The 21,067-nt window shown below is 46.2% G+C and overlaps 6 protein-coding genes across 7 annotated transcripts in view; 3 read left to right on the forward strand and 3 right to left on the reverse strand.

The window, feature by feature from the left end:
* Window positions 1–1,515, reverse strand: part of LOC125957425 (ras-related protein Rab-8A) — a 5,832-nt gene extending 4,317 nt beyond the window's left edge. Inside the window, exon 1 of the mRNA XM_049690112.1 lies at window positions 319–1,515. Coding sequence (XP_049546069.1) covers window positions 319–442 — 124 coding nt within the window. The 5' untranslated portion in view covers window positions 443–1,515. The remainder of the gene's footprint in view (window positions 1–318) is intronic.
* A 1,206-nt stretch (window positions 1,516–2,721) lies between these two features.
* LOC125957431 (uncharacterized) lies at window positions 2,722–3,689 on the forward strand. The gene is made up of 2 exons (XM_049690119.1): window positions 2,722–3,412; window positions 3,474–3,689. Exons 1-2 carry the CDS (start codon window positions 2,912–2,914, stop codon window positions 3,549–3,551), a joined length of 579 nt encoding a protein of 192 aa, XP_049546076.1. The 5' UTR covers window positions 2,722–2,911; the 3' UTR covers window positions 3,552–3,689.
* A 185-nt stretch (window positions 3,690–3,874) lies between these two features.
* Window positions 3,875–5,264, reverse strand: LOC125957436 (complex III assembly factor LYRM7). The gene is made up of 5 exons (XM_049690129.1): window positions 5,158–5,264; window positions 4,941–5,073; window positions 4,701–4,844; window positions 4,482–4,563; window positions 3,875–4,372 (listed from the first exon to the last, which is right to left on the reverse strand). The coding sequence occupies exons 2-5, from the start codon at window positions 4,959–4,961 to the stop codon at window positions 4,269–4,271; spliced, it is 351 nt and encodes a 116-aa protein (XP_049546086.1). The 5' UTR covers window positions 4,962–5,073; window positions 5,158–5,264; the 3' UTR covers window positions 3,875–4,268.
* Window positions 5,265–5,320: 56 nt separating this feature from the next.
* On the forward strand, window positions 5,321–6,035 carry LOC125957441 (ATP synthase subunit e, mitochondrial). The gene is made up of 3 exons (XM_049690138.1): window positions 5,321–5,482; window positions 5,652–5,808; window positions 5,875–6,035. The coding sequence occupies exons 1-3, from the start codon at window positions 5,438–5,440 to the stop codon at window positions 5,919–5,921; spliced, it is 249 nt and encodes an 82-aa protein (XP_049546095.1). The 5' UTR covers window positions 5,321–5,437; the 3' UTR covers window positions 5,922–6,035.
* Window positions 6,036–6,528: 493 nt separating this feature from the next.
* LOC125957402 (protein Lilipod) lies at window positions 6,529–20,635 on the forward strand. Of its 2 annotated transcripts, XM_049690076.1 has the most exons (11): window positions 6,529–7,575; window positions 13,769–13,893; window positions 14,036–14,175; window positions 14,244–14,474; window positions 14,570–14,638; window positions 16,655–16,810; window positions 16,894–17,052; window positions 17,123–17,277; window positions 17,347–17,578; window positions 17,650–17,806; window positions 19,501–20,635. In XM_049690076.1, the coding sequence occupies exons 1-11, from the start codon at window positions 7,501–7,503 to the stop codon at window positions 19,907–19,909; spliced, it is 1,908 nt and encodes a 635-aa protein (XP_049546033.1). In that variant the 5' UTR covers window positions 6,529–7,500; the 3' UTR covers window positions 19,910–20,635. The 2 variants fall into 2 exon arrangements, with proteins under 2 accessions (XP_049546033.1, XP_049546034.1); XM_049690077.1 differs by having other exon boundaries at window positions 17,650–19,634.
* On the reverse strand, window positions 15,261–16,207 carry LOC125957956 (tetratricopeptide repeat protein 12). The gene is made up of 2 exons (XM_049691018.1): window positions 16,077–16,207; window positions 15,261–16,008 (listed from the first exon to the last, which is right to left on the reverse strand). Exons 1-2 carry the CDS (start codon window positions 16,205–16,207, stop codon window positions 15,261–15,263), a joined length of 879 nt encoding a protein of 292 aa, XP_049546975.1.
* Window positions 20,636–21,067: the final 432 nt, after the last annotated feature.

The raw sequence follows: 21,067 nt of genomic DNA on the forward strand, positions 1-21,067 counted from the left end.
ACGAATACCACGCCTCCATCAGCAGCAGCAGCAGCAGCAGGTCCCTGTCGATGAATCATCGGATCGGTTTGTGCCCTTCAAAATATATGAAGAGTAGAGCCCTCGATTTGTGTCCTGAAAATCGATTTCTTTTTTGACCTGACGAATTGCCGAACAGCAGAGTTGAAAGGAGCGAGTTCTTCGGTCCAATCATACACCCCACCCATTTCACTTGCCTTCTTTCTCCTCGTGGTGCAGTAGAGTGCACGGTTGCATCCTTTGGCATCACCAGAGGCACACCAGAAACATTACCAGATATATACTCGCTGTAGCACTTACCGATCGTGGAGATGTAGGTGTCGTAGTAGCGCTCGTCACAGTACCGATGGACGATGCACGTCTTGCCGACGTTCGAGTCGCCCAGCACGAGCACCTTGTATGTGGCCGCGAAATCCAGTGCCATGGTCGTTGGTCGGTCGGTTGGTTCCGGGGTAGCCGCCTTCGCTTTCGCTTGATGTGCTCTTGAGGGCTAGTTCTTCTTCCTTTTCTTTTTCGTCTAGCCTTTTCCAGCTAGCTCCAGACGAGAAGGGCAAGTAGGGATGAATCACCGACGACCGAGCGTCGCGGTTTGTGTTATGCACTCTCGTCTCTTTGTCCTTTACAGGCTACACCAAGAGCGACTGTTCTTTGTTTTCCCAGGATGATGTTTTCCCTGCGTAACCGAGATGGGTGGGGTGTGTGTCGGGTACTGCTACTACTTGAAGCAGTGTTTCACCACACAGCTACCACACTTTTCTGTTGCTTTTTCCACGCGGAATTTCCACTACCTAATTGACGGTTTTCCACGTGAATGAATTTGCAGAAACTTATGCTATTATGTGCAATCCCAAATTACGCAGTACGGTACGTTCCAAAGGCTAACAGTGTTCGTTGTTGACGTTTTTTACGAATGTCCTGGCAGAAGCATCGGGCACAGCATCCGGCCACCACCCAGCATCAGCAGTAGTAGTACGAATCGGAACCAACCAACCAGCAGCAGGAGGGGGTGGATAATCCAACTACCATCCGCATATCATGTTGACGTCTTTTGATTCGTAGCTCCCCCGAGGAGACGACGCCGACTAGAAATCTCACATACACACACAAGGAGACACACGCAAGGACAAGCTTAAGGATATTTTCTCAAATCACACGTTTACGCGATAACAGAGCTCTAATCCCAGAACTAGTGATTACGCATTTGAAAGGACTAACGAGCCGATGATAATACAACGGAAAACACTGTGATGATTCAACGTTATCATCCAACTTAATCCAATCCTGGCAATGAAATACATACGCACTGGATACGAACGAACCCGGATGAATCACTTTTTTGTCTTTCCCTTGCCTTACCCGTTTAACACCGTGCGATGCAAAATACTAATCTAACCAGATCAAAATACTAATCTGGTCTGCCAGGCTGGTTAGGGAAACGGGTGCATCGGAAAATCGCTGTTGCTCGGAAATCGGAGAACAACTACCTAGAGTGGTCCAGTGGCGGTTCGGGTCTGGTACGGTGTGTGATTCAACACAAAACAAATTCCGTGGAAAAATCAATATAACCGGGGCGCATGCGTTGCCGTCAGCGGGATGGACGGACGGCGTGTGTTATGGAGTCTGTTTGCCCGAAGGAGCAGCGAACGGATCCTGCACTCGCGCGGGTGTAACTACACCGGTCCCTGGGTTGACGGAGGGCGGTAGGAAAGTAGAAAAAGCCTTGGGAAATCCATGGGAAACAGCAGCGCCGGGAGCGGTTGCCAAAAGGCAATATGGAAACATATGCTGAAAGGAAGTATGATGCTGGAGACCATACGGAACACGGGGTCACGTAAATGCAGGAGGTAAGAATAACAACGTGGATGCAAAACAAAGGAGCAGCATACTTCGATTAGGCGGTGAGGATCCTGCTGAGAGAGTTTGCAACGCGATCGGGTTACTAGATCAATAAGCGAGTAGTACAAGATCTAATATCAAAGAGTACGTAACTCGATCGCTTACTTCCATCTAGCTTCCATCTGAACGACCGTCGTAATGGAGTCACCTGTTACCGCATGTTTCATGTGTAGTGGAGATACAATATCGTTACTGAATGATGACACTCGCATGCGAAGCCTCTTCCATTTTGCATATTGTATGATGATCATGAAAAGTCTACCGTTAATTGAATAGTTGCAGGACAACAAGCACTATGCAAGCATGTAATGCATTCCGCAACATGTTACCGGTTGCGTGCCCATCAAGAAGGGTTTAATAATCCTAAAGAGCATAGCTTATCAAATTTTAATTAATAAATTCTTAAACATGCACTTAAAAAGAACGCTAACTGAATCCGATTTTCTGGCGCGCTAAGGCAGCCAGTGCATTCGGAAATATGGCCTGGTGCGATACGAAACAGGATAAGCTACGGCAAAACGTGTACCTTACGCTCGGGTTGACGTTGCGCCTATCGCAATACGTCTCGCTTACGCCGTATCCCCTATCGATCCTGCAGCATCACCGTTCGGCGACGAGCAGGGTCCGCACCAACCTGATACTCACTTGCCGGAAGTTGTTTGCGATCGCGGTAACCGGTGGATTGGTGGCTTCCTTGTTTGTGCTGTTCTTCTACTTTCCAGGCTTGCTGTATGAATCCACGGTTCCAATTTTCATCGTAATTCTCTACTACTTCGTCAATGCCGTGCAGATATTAATGGTGGGCAATTTATTAATTGGCTGTGAAGGAAAGCGGGACCGGTACGAGCAATATCTGCGCGATGTATTCGATTTGGTGCAGCATGTCGCTACCATAGAGGACTGTCCTCAGACGATAAGGAATCGGAAAGCGATTAAAGTGCTGTTTACGCTATACACTATCCTAGCATTAGCATTACCTATAGGTTTGGTGACGGCGATGGATCATATCGGTTCCCTACCGTTGACGATTGTATATGTGGTACCCTATACGGTTAGCTTTATGATCTTGCTTCAGTACTACAGCGTGTTCGTGCACTTGTGGTCCTGCCTGCGAAAGCTTAACATAAAGCTGACCCCAATCGTACGTGGAAATGGATATTTACCACACAATGATAAATCCGTTACATTTCTCACTCTTACTCGTACCGAAAAAGAAGGTCCAAGGAGTCCACAGCTGGAGGTTATAGAAAAATTGCGAATACTTCACCTGCAAACAATGAACATTGCAGGCAACGTAAACACTAATTTCGGTCTGGTCCTCATTTTGATTGTGGTGGCCGTTTTTGCCAGCATCAATGTGGAGCTGCTAGAGCTTTATCAGTACATCAAAAACGGTCGGATGGGACCAGCCCACATTGTTCTGAAGCTTTTGTATACTTGCTTTAAATTTTGCTTCTACTACCTCATCGCAAATCCGAATTGGATGATTCAAAGTGAGGTAAGTGGAGAATTAATACTTGTTATTTGCGATTTGGTCTGATTTGGTTCGTCCCTTGCAGAATGATCAAATGCTTATCCTGCTCTATTCGATACGCAAAACAGCGTGCACCGATGAAACGAACAGTGCGGTACGTTGATTTAGGTATTTTGCATCACCGGATAAAATTATGTTCTTCTTCTCCTTTAATGATTTCGTCAGATTGAGCATTACATCTCTCAAATTTCTAATCTCCGTAACATCCATCGAGCAGGTGGAATGATTGATCTGGACATGAAGCTTATCGCGAACGTATGTATATCACTATTTTTTGTTGGTTCAATTTAGAAATACAACTAAGCATCTGCTTACAGGCCGTTGCTGGGGTTACCTCAATCATGGTGGTGTTGATTCAGTTTTCGGATTCTGCCAAATGAAACCGAATTCGTCAGCATAATAGCACTTTTACATGATTTCAACATTGCTTTATATTTTGATTGCATAATAATGCACACCAATTTCAGGTTTCAATCAGATAACGAACAACGAGGTTGTTTGTGAAGGATATGTCTGCACGAAACATGTTCGCAGTACTCGCAATTTCACTAAAAATAAATAAAAATAGAAGTTTTCCCCGGCATCATCACACAACTCGAGCTGTTGTTCATATCATTGCGTTTTGGAAAAGTAAACGTTCAAAGTATACCCGATTACAGCGTCTATTGCGTAACTGTGAGTTCTCTTCGGCATTACAAGCGTTCACCGGCCAAGGGTCTCAGAAATGCTCCTGAATTGGATTTTGCCGCCCCGGAAGGCCCACAAACTACTCTAACTATATACAAACAGTTTGTTTTTGCTACGATTGGAAGACATTTGACTATTTCTTATCATTACACTTCTTACTGCGGGGTGCTGGCAGCTCGGCCTCCGGATCGAACATCACGTTGTCCAACTTTCTCGTATCGGGAGTGATTCGTGCCTCTGCAAATATGATATGAAGGTCAGCATCATCATCATCATCATCATCCCTCATCGCGAGATCAAACGTTTGATTTGATCCACTGCCAAGATCAACCAACGGCTCACTTACCAAACACGGTTGGATTCTTTCGCACGGCCTGTACGACCGAACTGCGCAACTCGACATCGACATCCTTCGCAATTTTAATTTTCTATCACCGATGGAGAAACAATGTATGCCATTAGAATGCTTTTTCTTTTAGCGCAGCAACAGCAGCAGTAGCAGGTGCGGGTTAGCTTTGACCCACTTTTGGAACCTCGCCACATCCGTGAGCCCACATGCGCTTACCTCTTGGATTTCTTTTTCATCCGTAAGATCTTTGTTCTTGATGTACTCTTCCCGGATACGTTGTCTGGCGGCCGTGATCGTTCGGAAATCCCCGGCAAAGACCTCATTTTTAGTTCGCTGCAGAATTTTGTACCACCGGAGGGCCTGTTTTCCATGGAGGGAAAATTTTAGAAGCAGGTTAATAAAAGGATGCACCAAATGGTAGAGTCGCCCTCCTGCTTAAATGTAAAGAAAACCTACCTCACGCCGAAGAGAACTCATGATTTTAATGCCGGTGATGATTAGGTAAAAGGAAAGGTAGAATCCTTTTTCGTAGTTTCAGTCTCGACTTTTTGAGGATCGTTCGCGCTGCGGTTTTCCTCGGCTACTTTTTCTACGAGAACAGCAGCGGATGTTGCAAATGACTAGAATTTGTTATTATCACTCACGAAAATGTTAAAAAATGTTAAAAAATTACACTTTTTCATCCGGCGATTTGTGAAGTCGGAAAGGAAGAAGAAAAACATAAGAAGAACCAAAACAACCGTTTTCCAGGGTTGTTGCCATTTTCCGCTTTGTATTTTGGACTGTCGTTTGTCGACTGTCGACTGTCGAGGGTACGATACAGCCCTATCAGCTGTCGACATTCGCGAACTGTCAAACTTCAGCACTTTATCGCGGTGCCGAGGATCACACTTCTTGTTAGAAAATCTCCTATTTTGCAGTTCTGCTACCGATTTACCGCCTCCGAATCCGATATGGCTGATCTTGGTGCTCCAGTGCGTGTATCGCCATTGATCCGGGTAAGTTAGGGGGTGTGCCGGACCCCTGGAGAGCATGCCGGATTCGCGCACCGCAGGAATCAAAACAATTATGTAATGATGGCCGGAGAAACGGGAGCCCCGGCCCCGGTGCCGTCGCTGGGTTATCCAACATCCTTAACGTATCCTTTTCATCGTCCTGTGCCCACAGTTTGGCCGTTGGTCGTTCCTGGTCGTCGGCGTGGCATACGGTGCCTACCATCAGCAGCGCTTGGCCAAGCGCGAGGTTGGCATCCGCGAAATCGAAGCCCAACAGAAGGTGATCCGCGATGCAAAGTTGGCCCAGGAGAAGAAGCGAAACCAGGAAGGTAAGTATCAAAGAAAAAAACCACCGCCATCTGATGAAACTGATCGCATGCAATTTTGTTTTTCAGCCGAGGCGAAGGCTATTGCCGAACTGTCCGGACCTAGCAAGAAGTAGATCCGATGATGTGGGGCTGATGTTTCTTCCGCCTAAAGACTCTGCGTAACATCTTGGGTCTTGTAAAAAACACTGCAGTACTGGAACGCAAATAAATTCATACTTAGGAAGTAATATTGCCGAGCATTACCTATTGAGTAGCGCCTTTTGGAGAACCTTTGTAGGATTTCGATTGCAGTTATCATTGTTTTACGGGAAATTTCCTCTCGCCTAAATAACATTAATGGAAGCAGCCCTGTCCCAGTAGGCTAGGTGACCAATTTTGGTGTCCAATTTGGTCCTAAGCGGCGCCGCCATAATTTCCATGATATTCGTCCCAGCGGATAAACGACTCTATCTTAATTCTGGCGACAAATAAATCCTTTTCCCACATTTTGAATACGCGAATCATCTCCAATTTAAAAAAATACGGCACGAAATCAATCGGCGGGAATCGTTACTGGTTTTACGTATAGCGCTCTCTCTTTCTCTCACTAGTTTTGATTTTTCCGTTTCCACAACCGCTCTGCTGTACGGGTGCGTGTTAGTGGGGATCGATTTTTCCTCCGCGTCAGTTTCTTCCTTTTTTTATTCGTGGCTTCGTTTTCGCTCTTGCTCTAACGGTTTTCGCGTCGCTCCTCGAATCTTGCGTTTTTCCGTGGTGTTTTCCGTGCTTTTCCGATTTGTGTGTTGTGTTGTTGTTCTTGATAAGAGCTGAAAAAGCGAAGAGTAGCGATAATATCGGTGTAGGAAGTGTGAGTGAAAAATCATACGCGTTGATTGCGATGTAGAGCGACACACAACGCCAGAAGCAGCAGCAGCTGATCAGCACAAAAATATCAATCCCGACCTGGCGAGCCTCGGAAGTAGTGGCAAGAAGAAGAGTGGCAAATCGGGCGCCAGCTGAGAAATCTCTCTTTTCCACCCGTTCCTGCCCGTATCTCCGCGGTGTGTGCTACGTGCGTGATTTGGTGTGTCGCGTGCGTGAATATACGGACGACCCAGCAGCAGCCGCCGCAACGAGTGTTAGAAATCCCGTGCATTGTGAATGCCTAACGAAGTAGGATCCACTGCGATTGATTTGCTTCGCGTCGTCATCTGGCGCAGTGAAAGTTGAGTTAGTGGCCATAACGCACTCCCCGCTCCCTCGTACAAAGCGGGTGTGGTGTGGTTTGTCCCGGATCTAGCGGAATACCGAAAGCAAATTTCACCGAGTGCCTCTGTTATCACACAGTAGGCGGCGAGCGGTGCGTGTGTAGTGTGGAAACCAGGGGTAACGGAATAACCATCGCCACAACGCACAAACCAAGTACCCATGTTTGGCGATATTTTGGTGCTCCGTGGATTCGTTGATGGTGATTAGGTGTGATTAGGAGGCCCACACTAAGCAAAGAGGCTGCGCGGCGAGAGGAACGAACGGTTGTATCGCCTTGGCAACGCCACGACGATCATGAGATTGTCGCGTTGGACGACGCCAATCAGTAGTACATCATAGATAGAAGAGAAAACACCCCGAAATCATCCCTGACGACAGTACCAACACCGTCCTCATCCAAGCGTCAAAATTACGTCCAAGTTGAACCTCTCGATTCTGGCCACGATGGAGCAGGACGAGGAAGAGGAGGTGCACGACATACGCGAACAGATGTTCCACAACACGGTTCGCGAGCATATCGTAAGTATCGAGTACTGTTAATCCCCAGTTTTCAGCACCAAACCTGGCCCCTGGAGAATTGAACTGGGTCACCGTGTCACCGAGAAGCAACCGGTGCTTCCTCCGGCCAGTCGCGCATGATTCGTGCTAGCTAGCAAGAGGGGCAGCGAAATGCACAAAATGCACTAGCAAGCGCCACCCAATCGCTTTGTAGGAGGCCAAGCCTATTTGGTCCTTGTTGCATAACAAACGGAACCCATTTCATCCCAGGTGCCTGGTGCCAGGTGGTAAGGAAGTTTGACTTTGACCTTAAATGCAGGGCTCCATTGATGGTGATGACGAAAACACAATCAAAGCCCCACCGTAAGAGGATGTGGAGTGTATGTATAATCCCATGCAATGTGGTGCGCGACTGATAAGCGCGATACTTGATAGCGCACGATTGTCGCCATTGTTTGAACACCGTTCGAAGGCGGTCTGGGCTGTGCGAGATCGCTAAGTAGACGCTGTTTCTATCAGGAGGCTTACGTGTATGTTGTGTGTGCCGCCTTTCATTAGCTCACCTGCATTCGCGGGCCTTGTAGCGGTTTCGCGGTGTACTACTACAACAAGCAAGCAAGCAGGCACACGCATGCCACGGCACAGGTTTGCAATCGAGGCTCGCCAACCAGCAAACACCACGTACATCCGTTACCACCATCTATGCCCAAGGATGGAAGCCCGTGGCGAGCGGCATTCGATCTGGTTTTCGCTTTGCTTTCGGAGAATTCAAGATTTTACTAGAACGCGAGTTGCTTTGATCGAAGCATCGGCTGGTTAATTGCTTTTCCTCGCAGATTGCGCGATTTCTTCAATCGATGGGCGACGCAAGGGGCCGTGGGTTCTTCCAATCAGAATTAACATACTTTTCTTGTTAGCTTAAGAAGATAGTTGTTAATTTACTCAATTACTTACGAATTAAAGCAAGTAATTACTTTTAAATTAATATTATTAGATTTGCTATGTTTCATTAACATCATAGAAGGCCTACACCAATTAAAGGTCTTCACCAAGTAAGCTAGGCGATCTGCTGCTTCAAATGTTGCTGATCAAATTCAAACATTCCACACCCGTATTACTATGAATATATTATTCTATTGTTGAACTTTGTTTGCCTTAACAATTATGATCGGCGATGGTAGAGGGTATCCGTTAGGTAAAATCCTAGAGATCGCTCCATTGCACGCACATGCCCTTCCTTCGAAATGTGGCATCAGCATCTGCTGCACCTTTTGTAGGACCGGAATGTTGTGCACCTTCCGAGGAGAGTGTACCTTCTCCGCAGCAGCATCGCACGCATCGTCTGCAAACAATGGCAATTGGCACACCTCTCAAACACAGGTACCCCAGGTTCCGAGCTACCAACACAGCTGGTAGTTCGATGTGTTTTTCCCCGAACAACATTCCTTTCAAAACTATGCAGCACCCATGTTACGCTCAAAATCACGAACCATACCGGTGTGCATCCCTATGCATCTTGTAGGTTGGTTGCGTGATGTGAAATGAAACTGAATGATAACAGAGATCTCCGCTAGACTTTGCTACCGGACCACCTTAATGGCTACGAAAGGCGTAAGAGGAGCATTGACCATGCATGGTATGCACGCTGATGCGTTACATCATTGACACCGCTTGAGAGACGATTTGCAACAAATCACCTCATTGGCATGCTGGTCGACCTTGCACGGTAGTGAGCAGAATGGCTATAATTACTGTCACGATCGTGTTTATCTTTAGCACCGTTGCAGCTTCCTTTCATTGCCATTTGTTGTACTTATGGAAGCACTTGCTATGTATATGTACGCGTAATATCTTGTAACCTTCCGTACGCCTTTAAAAGACGCCAGTATTTAGAGCAGTTAGGATAATAATGATAATGATTTTGTATTTCACTTTTCTAAAATCGATGTTTAAAAGAATTCGCTCGTACCTTCCGTCCTTTTGGAACCAGTTTTTATACAAAGAAACAAGATTTGAGATTGACAAGATCACAACAAGATCAAGGACCCAGCTCTTGACCGTTGCGCGTACGCGATCACCTTTAAAACACAACCGAAATGCGAGAAATGCATTTTTCCTTTCACTTCCTGTGTTTTGCGATTTTGGAACCATTTCATCGTTTCGCTCGCTACGGATTGCGGTTCCAGATGAATCCGCAAACGGAAGAAACATGCTGCATGGTTCCTGTTTTCGGATTTCCAACGGGCTTTCCTTCCTACAATATCTTCTCTCATTTTCTCTGGAAAGCAACAAAAAGATTTTGATAATCGAAAGGCAGAGAAATCGACCAAATTCCCTCCACTCGAATCACTGTTCCGTTATAGGCCAATGACGCCACCGGCCGGTTCCTCACCGTTAAATGGTTAACTCGTTAGTGATCGTTTGCTAGCGACGTTGGATCAGTTTCTTCTCGTGATGGATCCCACTCTAGCCTCGCAGAAGCACCGTTTGAAGTGCGATTCTGCTGCTCATGGGTCGCTCAGCCACTTGCATAATGTATAAGATGGTCAGTAGAAACGAACATGATCGGTTGTTGTCTACTGTCCGGTTCTAGAAGGAAGTGAATGGTCAGAAACCTCATCGAAAGAAGCGCCAGGCACCTCTTGGTGGTAGAAAGAAAGTCCGGGGCTAAACTGTGCAGGGCTCGTTTTGGTATTTAATAAGCCAATCAAAATTCCTCGCTTTTGGCTGCCTTCCTTCTTTTCGCTCTATCGCAGGGCCCATAAGAAATGTGTCCCACGAAGAGAAATCGATTCCTTTCGTTTGATCCGTGAAGATGGTAGAGGGGTCGCGATGCATTGCATAACGAATCACACTGGTGATCTTTCCCATTTACTGATTTGTGGTTCCATTCATAGCTCATCCATGACCGTTTCCTGGAGCAAACCAAGGACTTCGTTTTCTGTTAATCATGTACATCATGCGTGTTATTATCAAAATTTGGAATGTTACTATGCCAAGAGAAGGTATGCTGATGTAGCGTCGCTTATCGCAATTACTTTTAGCATTCCGTTGTCCTTGTACCGCTACCGATAACCTCGTTCCCAATTAACTGGTACCGAGAAAGAGAGCGAGAGATAACGAAATGAAACATTGTTTTTTTGGAAAATACATTATGATGCCATTATGCTAAACACCGTGATGTTGGATCGTGTACACCACGGAGAGCGAGAGTTGCAGCAAGGCGTCCTCGTCTCTTTGTGATCATCCCAAAAAAAAAAATGTTTTGGCAAAACATAAAAACAATCTTCCTGGGTCGTTCCCCTCAGGAAGCGCGTCCAGTGAATCGGTTTCGATGTGCAGTAGCTGGACCTGTTGTTTACTACGACGTAACTCCGTTCCATTCCGCGTGCGCTGTGACGTGGATTCCACTCCGCGTCGTCATTCCATGAGACGCCGCGAGATTCTGTGACTTTGTAAACAAAGAAGTGGTAGCAGAGAGCGTCCACATACACAACTGATAGAAGAAGGGGTCGGGTTTCGTGGTACGTTCTTTTAGCAGCCGTTCAAACGGACAAGCGCTGCTTGACGTGCGTTGTTTCGATTCGATGTTAAAGGGGAGAAGCGTTATGTCGCTTATGTTTGGCTTATGCTCGACTATCTTATCGGATCCAGAACAAGTGACGGGATATGTGTGCCTGTGTGTCGCAGCAATTTCCGTTGAAAGAGAAGCCAGGAAGAAGGTTGTGTACGACACATGTTTAATCGACACCACCGCACATTGAACTTGATTCTCTTGATTGAGATTATTATGCTACACGAAAGAAAGAAAGGAAGGAAGTGACATTCTCTGCACACAAGCAAACTACTTTCATTGAGCTCTGCCACTCTACAACGCTGCTAATTGCTCCGCTATCGTGCCGTTAACCAAGCAACAAGCTATAGTAAAGAGAGGATGAAGGGAACCGTCTGCAGTTCGCGTGGCACACGACACCATGCCGGGCAGAAATAGAATCCACTGGCTGGCAGGCGGCGCCCGTTTGCTGTACTTTCATCCGACTTGTCATCATCGACCGCGGTCCTTCTACACTAACAGAGAGAAAGAAAAGGATTAGCTATTTAAAGCTTCCCGTTTGCCCCTTCGCTTTCGCTTACCATCACTCATTGCGATCTTCGTTCCTCAGGTTGCACTTTGGTCGTCATCGAATCGGCCAAGGTGTGCCACCTTCTCGCACCAAACACACACACACACACGGTTCGGTATCACTATTATTGGATTTGAATTCATCCTCTGTACACCGGTGGCGCCTCGCTAAGCGGCAGGTCGTCTCGGTGCGCTCGTTTGTTTCGTGCAAACATGCAATCCATTTTGTTTCACGTTTTTTGGGCACACGCAGAGCTGAGTGGAAGGTGGGTCCTGGAATGAAATTGTTACGAATTTGTGCAACGTTTCCTGCGATTGCATGCCACACGCCACCCGGGTTCGATTTCGTGACCAAAGTAAGCCATCCTCGAACAACCGCAATCCTAGTAGCCCAGAGTATGATCGAACGATGATTAATGTTGATTTGCTATTGACTGGCAAATGTGGTTTGCCAATGAAAGAACACCCTTCTTACGACAAACACGGATGACTGGGGCTGATGGCATTTTGGTAGCCAGCGTCTATACTCTTTATAGAAATTTGGCCTTTTGCCGCGTTTATCATCGTTTATCGATGCTGTCTTCGAAAGCCACGAAGCATGCCAGGCGATTGTTTACCGAAATCATCTTAAGCAAAGCGCAAACACTTAAAGATTCGACGGTGCATGGCACCAACAAGTGTCCGATGTCACAAACAATTCAAAACCATTAAACATTGTTCCGCTTGGTGATGATGAAGATGATGATGTTGGTGTTAAGTAAGCAAATTAATCCAGAACAACAGTAACATTTCTTTGCTTTCTCCTTCGCGTCTCGACTGTGTATACAAACGAACCAGCACGCAATCACGCAAAGATCCGTTGCTTTTGGCGATACCGAAGAGAGAAAGAGACCGACAAATCGATCCAAAACAAGAGAACGTCGTCTGCACCCCATAAAACTAATCAATCGTTTCGTGACCAGCAGTCTTCGTCACTATCGTTCGATCGTTCTGGTCGGTGCGCAAGCTGCCACGAATGTCTAGACTGAGTGTAGACACTGTGACCGTATGTTTACTACTTGGGACTTGGGTATTTGTGGAATGCATCGGTGTGAAGAAACAGTATCTCGGTCTCGTTACAAATCGATCAATCGACCCCCGATTTGGCGGAACGTGGCTTGTGAGGTGATTTTGCCAGTTGGATGTCATTCTGGTACTGTCGTCGTCGTTGTCGTTGTTGTCGCCGACGCCGAAAACGGGGCCACTGAATATGATTAAACGGTACCGATCATCGATTCCATTGTACGCGTTACCATAGGTTGACGTTGGTGTCAATTGGAAGGTAACTTTGATGACCTCTTTTTTTTTAAACAAAACTGCACGACTTTTTAAATGATAAGCAAAGAGTTCCGCTACGGCATTTGAATTCAGGAAGCTGACTAAGCAATTAGAGGAGGTGCAGCACCTTTGTACACTTGTATAAATGCTCTGTGTCCCTGGTGCACACCGGAGGAATGGACTGCACTGCAAATCGAAACAATGGGCTTTTAGGAAGCGATCAATGTGATCAGTGATGCTGAACCACGGCGCATTTACAATGACCGGTCGGGACATAATTGAACACTTTAGTCGTCAAGCATACTAGACTTCAGCGTTAGTGGACTGTGAAGCGATGGAGCTATTTTATACAACACTGATCGCATCTTGTCTCCCATCATGAACGCATCATGGGGATCTCTTTTTCCACACAATGCACCCTCATACAGTCTGTAGCGTAAACCAAAGGCCCCAACCTATCCGTTACACTGCTACGTGCTCTGTGCACTGCATCGGTTCTATGTTGGCCGCCCAAAAACGGAAAAGCAATAATGAAGGTGGCCCCCGCGCCGAATAAACAAACCTGTTTTGAAGGAAGACGGAGGCAATGTGTGTACCACTTGTGGCGCAGCATTCTTTAGCATGTTTCAATCGCATCAGGAGTTGCCCCCACCAGATCGTCGGATGATGATTGCAGACGAAGACCAAAGTTATTATTTCATTTCGACCCGAAGCCGGCCTTCCGCTCGATGAAACTAATAATCCGCATCATATTTCTGTTTCTTTTCTTTCCAGATTTTTATGTTACTATTCCTGCTGCTTTACCTTGGTAGCTATGCGCTGATCATGCGATTCCGGAGACGCGATCGTGCTGATTTGTATTCAAACGATGAAGATGAAATTACAGTTTACAGAATAAGGTAGGTGCACGTCCGTCAATCTACGTTTCGCTTCGTTGGCAGCTTTCGCTTCATAATTTTACTGACAATTGAACTTTGCTTCCCTTATTCTCCTCGGTTTCGTTTCTGCGCTAATGCTCGATCAACATCCGGTTGGGTGCAGTCTGTGGTTATGCACCTTTTCGTTGGCGGTAGCGGTTGGTGCAGCGCTACTGCTCCCGATTTCGATCGCCAGTAACGAGGTACTGATACTCTATCCGAACAGCTACTACGTGAAATGGTTAAACAGCTCGCTTATACAAGGTAAAGTAGATGATCCAAAAGGCCGTCCCACTGCTTACTTCATTGTTTTGATCTTCCTCCGGCGATAGGTCTATGGAACTATGTGTTTCTGTTCTCCAACCTGGCACTGTTTGTGTTGCTACCGTTCTCGTATCTCTTCACCGAGTCGACGGGCTTCAGCGGGTACAAGAAGGGCGTTATGGCACGTGTGTACGAGACATTTACCGTGTTCTCGCTGGTCGCATTTACCGTGCTCTGCACCACGTACTTGATTGCTGCGCTTGGTGATCCCGAACGGAGCATCTTTCAGGCATTATTTAGTAAGTAAAGGCGCACCATACCGAAGATTCGTTGCGTTTTGTTCAGATTTTGTACGATGCATAATCCGCGTTTCTCGTGTGTTATTTTCTTTCAGATGTAGGGAGATTTCATCTGCCATTCTTGTACTCATGTGTATCGTTTTTAGGAGTACTTTTACTATTAGGTAAGTAATGAAGCGGTAACGTCACCGATCAATATATTGATGATCTTAGATAAGGTGACTATATGTGGCCATTACAAATTGTAAAGCATCAATTAGTACAACTATTGCATCAAAATTGACGTTAAAGTTGTTTTAAAAGCCAAAAGAAAGACGATAAGGAACCATTACCCTCTACTTCCCGTTGAGAAAAGGTCAAGACCTTTCGCCCCGGATGGGCTTCTCTAATGGTAGATAATCATTATTCCGCAAAGTGCTGATTGAACGATACGGTTGCTGAATGCTACGCACTAACTTCAACTCTATGAGCGTGGTGCAGACAGCTGTCACGGGCAGCAGTTGGGGGTAGCGTCCACGACCACGACCACCTTGTCCTGGTCTCATGGCGCAGCAGAGCAACCAAGTTAAATCAATAGCGTTGTAAACAAAGCGCACATCAACCGCAACCCTGTCGGAGGACAGTCTATCATCAAGGTGATGTGGTTTTGTTCTTCGAATTTGGGGTTTGTCTTTTTTTTCGGTTCTGCGGGTGTTGGCCAAATTCAAGGAAAAACAGGAAGGAAACCATTCGATACCATTTTGTGATGGTCTTATAGCTGTCTTTAATCTCAAATTACAATCGATTTTATGTCTCCGAATTATCACCCGATGATGTCGACTGTACGTCATCCATCGGGAGCGGTTTCGCAAAACGATGATCTCCTCCGCTAGCCAGGGCAACGGCGGAGGGATCCAGGTCGCTATCTAGTGACGTGACTCCTTCCTGATCCTCGTTCATCGTCGCTGCGGGTACTGCGGCCTTTCCTTCGATTTCGCGCACGATCCGATCGATGTAGCTTAGCTCTCGTGGATTGTGTTTCCGCGCTTCGGCCACACTTTTCTCGTACGCTTTCGTCTCCCCGAGACGGTAGTAGCCCTGCGCACGGAATATCCACGAGCGCAAGTTTTTCTCGTCCAGCTTGCTAATCACGAAATCACAATCAATGATCGCACGCTTGTATAGCTCGAGCCGGATGTAGGCTAGCGCACGGTTGTTGTACAAGATTGGACTGTCGCGGATCTGATCGATCGCTTTCGAGTACATGTTGATTGCCTTTTCGTATTCGGCTCGCCGGAACGCACGATTGCCGGAGCGTCGCAATCCTTGTGCAACCTGCTCCCGCTCTTTCCGTTCCGATGCCCGACGTGCCGCATCTCGCTCGATTTCGGCCATAAACGCATACTTATCCTGCATCGGCTGCTCGAGGGGTGGGTCATCTGTGGCCATCACGGCCTTCCGGTTGATGACCGTTCGCTCCTGGTTCACACGCACGATAAAATTTTCCACATTCGTTTCCTCTTTCTGTTTGGTGGCACTGTCGGTGCCAAGAAATCTGGCCAACAAAGCAAAGAAAAGCGAGATGATTTGTCACGCAACCTTGTGTGACGTGATCATACTTACTGATCGGCAAATGCGACACCCATCTGTTCCTTGGTCTTATCACCACTCGTCATTAGACCGAGAATTCTCATCACTTCATCCACCTTACTTAATCCGGCTTCGAAAGCTTCCTCGTCCTCCTTGGACATCATGGTTGCTGTGGTTGCAACTCTCGTTTGATGGCTGGAACCACAGGGAACCGCTTCCTTACACGTCCGTTGCACGACAACCGAAAAGGGCCGTCAAACCGAAAAGTCAAAAGTTTTTGCTTGTTTGTTAACTTCGGAGCCGCTTGTTGATTGGTTGGTAGCCAGCAGCGGCAGGAACAGTGCCCGACCGAACCCTTTGTGTTCCGACAAGAGTCTGGTACGAAGTTCATCTCCTTGGCAACCGCCAAACGTTGCTGTTTGGATTTGCTTGTTCTGTGTTGTTGCATTACCGAATGGCCTGCTATGGCTACATTGCCATTTTTGGTCGATGTAAACCAACTCTGGGACGGCAGTCGTAAAAATGTAACAAAATACGCGACATGCCATTTCGATTATGTGGAATCTGGAGCAGTATAGTAACTTTTTTTTTCTTTCTCGCATCTTGCACAGTTTGCACCCCGATGGGTTTCGTAAGACTGTTCGGTGTGGTGGGCCAGGTACTGGTGAAGCCAAACCTGCTACGCGATGTCAACGAGGAGTTCCACGCGTTCAACATCGAGGAAGCGACAGTGAAGCGTAAGCTGGCTAATGTTAATCTAAACATAGGTAAGCAGCACGATGAGATACGCTGTAATGCGGTAGCGATGAAAGCGGTAATTAATTCAAATTTCAATGTTTTTTTTTTGCAGAACTAAGAAATGTGACAACGATTGATCTTACGCCAGCGAAGCTTTGCTCCGGGTTGGATGATTTGTATCAAATCAAGAATACCGCAGAGGGCACCGCAAGCGAGTCGGCCAAACTATTCGCAAGACTGAGAGAATTGGAGTCTGAGCGCAAAGTGTTAGGTAAGTTGTGGAGATCTCCTTCAAGACTTCGAACTTTTTGTGTCTAATATCCTGTTGCGTTCATTTACAGAGAAGCAACGCAGCTCTTCGGCTCTCCAGAGGAATCTGGTCTATCCGATAGCGATGCTGCTGCTGCTTATTCTGACCGGCATCACCGTTCTGCTGGTCGTGCAAAATACACTCGAGCTGCTGATCGGCATCAAGGCGGTACCGCTGAGCACAAGAGTAAGTAAACATAAACCGCGGTACCAGAGGCCCTCGTAACTCATTTTGATTTCTTGCCTTCACTTGCAGCAATTTACTCTGGGTATCACATCACTCTCGAAGCTTGGGCCTCTCGGTGCAACGCTCGAGGTTTGTATCATTACATACCTGGGCGTTACATCGGCGGTTGGGCTTTATACGATGCCGTTTATGCGCAATGTTCGCCCCCGACGACGCAAGACGTCCCTGACGCAGCTGATATTTAACTGTGGTCTCGTTCTGATACTCAGCTCAGCGCTTCCACTTCTAGCGCGCATTCTAGGTAAGATAGAGGGGCCAATTGCACTTGCAACGCAATCATGATACTAACCTTTCATTCTTTCTTCCATCAAGGTATTACAAACTTCGATCTGCTCGGCGATTTTGGTGAGATCGAGTGGCTGGGCAACTTTATGATCGTACTGCTGTACAACGTAGTGTTCGGGACGGCGGCCACGCTCTGCCTGTTCAACAAATTCACCGCCACCGTGCGGCGTGAGCTGTGCGCCCGGTTAGTGGAGAACTATTTCATCTTTCTTAGCTATCTTACGTTCATGATCAACTGATCGCGACCGCTGATGCCACTGCAGCCGCAATAGTGGCAATCATTCATTAATCGCTTGCTAAGCTACTGCTTGTTGGTACGCTCGAAGATGGCGTATTAGGTGATTCTAGTTTATCCGATCCGATTTCCGCTTGAAATTGTTCCACAAAACATTTAATTAACCAGTTTGAGCCGAGTTTTGACGCATCACAGTAGTCAGTCTAACAATAGTGCCGTCGAATAGGATTAGAGGATCAGTAGTCATGAGCACCTTAGATCAGACAGGCACATGCACGACGGACGAAAGGAGAGGTTAAGGAGGAAATCTCCCCACTGCCAAGCTACCGCAATACGCTTCCTTCTTAGAACGCCCCCTGTACTTGACGTAATCGAGCTGTATGTACGACCATTGCACTGTTTTGACCAATTAGATCCTCGACTTACTCTACGTTGCTAGATTCCTGTCTTTACGTTACGCTTTTATTTATTTGTTCATTAATTATAAAAACATCTTCATTTCATTTACTTTCACATTTCATTGCTACTAGTGTAGTATCACTCGTCCATACTTATCACTTCCACGTGTGTGTCTGTGTCGTTCGCTCTTTGAGTCTATGAGTGTAACTAAAATGAAAATGATAACTTACGGTTATTTCGGTTTTTGATATTATATTTATTCTCATATTTTTGCTCGTTCGTTCGAGTTAGATTAAACTTTATACAGCCAAACTGGTAGGCAGCAAGTGTTGATACTTTCGGATATTACAAATAAGTATTGTGTAACATTTTGTTCTTTTCGATCAATCACGTTCGTTGGCGGGGAGTGAGGCATATGATCTCTAGTCGATAAAAAAATGAAATGAAAGAGTATAAGAACCGAAACAGTCGATACAGCAGTGGTGCGCAGTGTGGCACAAGTATAAATAATATGCGCAGTGATAAGAAAGTAGGGCATGCCTTACCTTTTGCCAACATAAATGAACTGATATTAGAAGATTAGGTCAAGAGTGGTAGCAGGGAAGTCTTGTTTTTTCAATAAGAAAAAGTATATCATTACCAGAGCGAAAGTGTTAGTTTAACGTGAAGCGATAGGCCCGAAAGTTTAAGAACGTTAAAACCTATTGAGCTATCATTTAATGCATTGCACATTGCGTAGCGTGAGTGTTGTGTATTTGATTTTGGTTTCCGCTTAATCATACCACCAGCAAAGAGATGGACAATAAAGTGACCGTGCGTCTTGTGCTTGTGAGTTTTTCTTATATATAAAAGAACGACTTAATGAACTTTTTGAAAAGAATCTACATTACCTTTTTGTGTTGGAGGAAACAATGTTGTTGGTATTGGTTACTAATTACTTACATATATGTTTAGTGTTTAAACGCTTAGTAGAAAACATAACACTAACGACACTAACAGTGACTAACACAATGGTATATCTTTGGTGTGATGTATTCTTAATGGTACTTGATTCGACTTCTTGTTACACAACATCTAACGGTGTTCTGTTTTTGGTTACTTATGTTTCTTTCTTTCCTCTCCGTTATGTACATGATTTACACGAACCTTTCGAACATCAACGTCCTGTCTCAACATACATATGGCTCGCACGTGTTCCTCCCCTCCTGCGGCTGGTTGGTTGGTAATATCGCGACCGAACACAGCCTCAGAGCCCTTTTTAACTACAGCAGCCATTTCGAGTCCAGCATTTATCAGACCGCCGGCAATCTGAACCATCTACATCCAAACCATCCTTCATCAGCCGGCGGGCAACATCAGCAGAGACAGGAACAACAAATCGGACAAGGGTCGCCAACGATGGCGACGACCTACGTAGAAAATCACATCACGGTGTCAACGGCTGCATCATCGCAGCAGGACGAACATGATCAACCGTCGCTATCAAACACAGACGAAGGTTTCTCTACATTACATCACAGACATTCGGGTAGCATGCCAGCCGTAAACGGTAGTGTGGTGGCCAGTATAGCCAAAGAAAGTGAATCCGGAACCCTCCACCCTCCAATGCTCATAGAGACCACCAATACAAAGGAAGCAAAAAAGACACGATGAAGCCACATACGGGGTAACCTGTGATCGAAGGCAAGAAAGAACGACCACTGAATGCAGATTAAGTTTAAGAACAGCGAATGACTCCACTATTTCCATCACGACAAGCCATCCTTCATCTAAATGAATAATTATTTATAACACTCAATAGAAGACACTCGCAACTACATGTGTTGGTTTTTTGGAATGCTATTGGATAACGAGATTTGGAAATATCACACCTTAATCCAGGGTAGAAAGAAAATATCGTGTACAACGGAGCAGTGGAATTGAAAAAGGGTAACAGTGTAAGATGAATCAGCTCCGACGCCTTGTGGATTCGGTGCAGGTTAAAAATAATACTTTCGCGAGATTTGCCAGTGACCTAGCACCCGATATGCACTTCATATGCACTTATAGGAGACTCAGGTACTCTTGTGGCAAGGTATTACGGAGCAGGTACTCGTCCACACTGCACCAAACTATTTGCAGGAGTATCATCGGAGTTTCGGACTCGTCGCGGGATTTGGTAAGAACCACGAAGGGTATTGAACTTGCCACCTCAGTTTTGCTCTATCTTGCTTTCACAGATTTCGCTTCGAAAAAAACGAGAAACGGAACCAGCATCTTGTGTGTTGCTACCACTAGGATGGATATAAATATTGAAATATTCAAATTCAAACAACCAATCTAAATGCGCGTCAGTACCACTGTGCACTGAAAGTAGCAGAATAATGTGACTTCCAACTTGTGACACAAAATTCAAACGAACAGAAACGACTTCGTAGCACGACCGCAACCGCTCTAGCGCGTCTGGAGACGGCGAAACTAAACTGCACCCGAGTTCGATGGCATCGAAGAGAGTCATCGAGCTGCTTAAAGAAGCATAACGAACGTCCAGCAGGTGGTGACGGATAACTAGGCAATGAAAAATCGATGAAAAAAAATGGAAATCTAGTGCGGCTGCGGCCGGCGCTCTCTACAAACACGTGCTCGCACGTCATGCCATGTGACTACGGTACCGATGCCGGCGACGTTACTGTATAGCGTATGCTGTTGGTGCGTCATTACGCACGTCCCGACAGGCTAGTCTCTTCAGCTAGGCTGTTCGGTTCGGTGTTTCCGCGACGTCGCGGTTCTTTGTTAACTTGTTTTGCTTCCCGCGACCGCGACGAGCGCGGC

This window comes from Anopheles darlingi, chromosome 3, assembly GCF_943734745.1.
Source record: "Anopheles darlingi chromosome 3, idAnoDarlMG_H_01, whole genome shotgun sequence".
NCBI lineage: Eukaryota > Metazoa > Arthropoda > Insecta > Diptera > Culicidae > Anopheles > Anopheles darlingi.